The sequence below is a fragment of the Sitodiplosis mosellana genome, unplaced genomic scaffold, assembly GCF_009176505.1.
Source record: "Sitodiplosis mosellana isolate CC-2019 unplaced genomic scaffold, AAFC_SMos_1.0 Smas_scaffold_4683, whole genome shotgun sequence".
Classification (NCBI taxonomy): domain Eukaryota; kingdom Metazoa; phylum Arthropoda; class Insecta; order Diptera; family Cecidomyiidae; genus Sitodiplosis; species Sitodiplosis mosellana.
Genome location: NW_022599925.1, coordinates 1 through 2,208, shown reverse-complemented (window position 1 = coordinate 2,208; position 2,208 = coordinate 1). Strand labels below are relative to the sequence as shown.

The following is a 2,208-nucleotide window of genomic DNA, read 5'->3' as shown; positions in this document are numbered from 1 at the left end:
CCGTTAGAATATCAATTTTTGCTTAACCCTCTAAAAGGTTTCGCATTTATTTTTCCCAGGGCTGGGAGTACTGGTACTTGGTTGATTGTTGGCCATAGATATTTTAAGAAATATTCATAATCCTGGATTCCTCATGGTTTACTCAGAAAATGCGACTGACATAAATCAGAGAACAATCAAATTCATTGATTAAAAGTGTCAACAATGTGTCTAATTTGGAAACCAAATAATTTATTTTGTCAAATCTTTGTTTTTGAACACATTTTTGTTAATAACTTTACAATCACACTACATAGACAAATATTGCCAACAACAAAAATGAAGAGAAAACATTGACGAATAAAAATTCCCTTTGAAGCAATGTGATCCGATGTACGGTTTACGTTCTACAGGCATTCAAATGTTGCCCGTCTAGAGGCGGTTGTATGCATTAGAGGGTTAAATAATATAAAAAATTGTATCAATTTAAATAATTATTTAAAAAAAAGTGCAGATTTTCAGACGATTGACTGTTTCCATACGATTAGAGCCCATTTTTACCTACATCATGATTACAAGAGTTTAAAAAAGAAAAATCATAGATTTGACTTTTTTCCATATCAAAGTCGAAATTATTCGAAAAATAAGAACAAAAGTGATAATGGATGGACTATATACGAGTAGATAGAAAGAAATACGATTTATTGAAGGAAAATAAAACATTTTTTTGCATTGTTTATCTTTGATTGAATAAATTGTTGTAAGTTTCATCATATTTTTAGTCAAAAACTTTCATTAGATACTGTGCGATCGGTCCCTATATTCATCATTCATCCATCTTTTTATCCATCTTTTCAAAATAATCAAACACACTAATGTCCCTGCCGAGGATACCATTGATTTCTGATGTTATAATTTGGTTGCCGCAAACAATTTCGGTTGTCCTCATCTTCGCCACCTGTGCAATCTGCAAAATCGTTGCAAAGTTTTGTACGATCGATACATGAGCCATCAGTGCATCTAAATTCTTCAGGTGAACACCCTCCACCTGCGTGAATTGGAATAAAAAAAAAATTTGAGAGATATTGATGTTGTCCGAACAGTCCATTTCGTATTTAAAATCCAAGAGAAATATATTAAAATCATTCATGGAAGAATCTAAAACAAATACCTTCTCTCGCATACTTTACATGTAGAAGTCATACTTACGCCGTGGACAGCCCACTTCATCTTCACCATCCGGACAATGTCTAGCCTGTGCTTTGTCACACCTATAATGACTTGAAATACACGATCCATCATTACACTGGAACTCGTTTTCATTGCAGATCGGCTCGTTGTAAGTTACAATTAATTCTGCAGCTTTTGTAGTGCGTCCATGTCGATTGGTGACTGTGCAGTGATAACGACCACCGTTGCCCATTGAAATGTTGTCAAATTGTAGATAGTTATCGATGGCTTCCACATTGCTGAAAGTATATTCGATTGATCATTTCATGTTTCCTTGGAGTACGATCATGATTTTCTTAATAGAATTTGGAATAACAAAAAATTACTTTGGAAGAGGGCGATTTCCTTCGTAGTGCCATTCAATGGTTATGGGTTTATCACCTTTGGTATAGCAATAAACACGAGCTTCTTCTCCAGTTCCCACTTTTAACGGCATTTTGGGACTTATAGTAATCTGTGGCGGATCTTTTTAGGTATTAAATCAGATACAGATTGGTGTTTGAGGAAAAAAAAAGATTTTTATTCGATAACTCAAGTAAACTCTTACCAGCAATAATTATTTCGGCGGTTGCAATTGGATAGACACCATTGTTTTCGTGTACAACACATTCATAAATACCTGCCGCATCTCTCTGCACCGGATCAATAATCTGGAATATGATTTTTTGTTTGAATTTGATTCAGATCACTCATTAGATTTTGATGAAAATTAAGTTTCCAATCAAATTGAATTTCATTACAATTTCGAAAAAAAACCTTATTTTGCTTCAAATGAAAGAATTTTTTGCTGGTTTAACCAGCCTGGTTATGAAAAAATCTGCTTTCAGTAAAAAAAACGACTAAATGTTTCTCCCCTCTTCTAAAACTCTTACCAAATCACTGTCCGATAAACGTGAATTGCTGGGCAATGAATGTCGATCTGCTCTTCTCCAGGATGGTGTTTTACTATCATTTTCGATTTCACACGAGATTTTAACTCCATCACCCAGAGACACTTTG

At 34.2% G+C, this 2,208-nt stretch overlaps 1 protein-coding gene across 1 annotated transcript; it reads right to left on the bottom strand.

The window, feature by feature from the left end:
* Positions 1-704: 704 nt before the first annotated feature.
* Positions 705-2,190, bottom strand: LOC129572302 (low-density lipoprotein receptor-related protein 2-like). Its single transcript, XM_055452245.1, has 5 exons — positions 2,082-2,190; positions 1,757-1,859; positions 1,536-1,674; positions 1,189-1,448; positions 705-1,027 (listed from the first exon to the last, which is right to left on the bottom strand). Exons 3-5 carry the CDS (start codon positions 1,643-1,645, stop codon positions 852-854), a joined length of 546 nt encoding a protein of 181 aa, XP_055308220.1. The 5' UTR covers positions 1,646-1,674; positions 1,757-1,859; positions 2,082-2,190; the 3' UTR covers positions 705-851.
* Between the last annotated feature and the right edge of the window lie 18 nt (positions 2,191-2,208).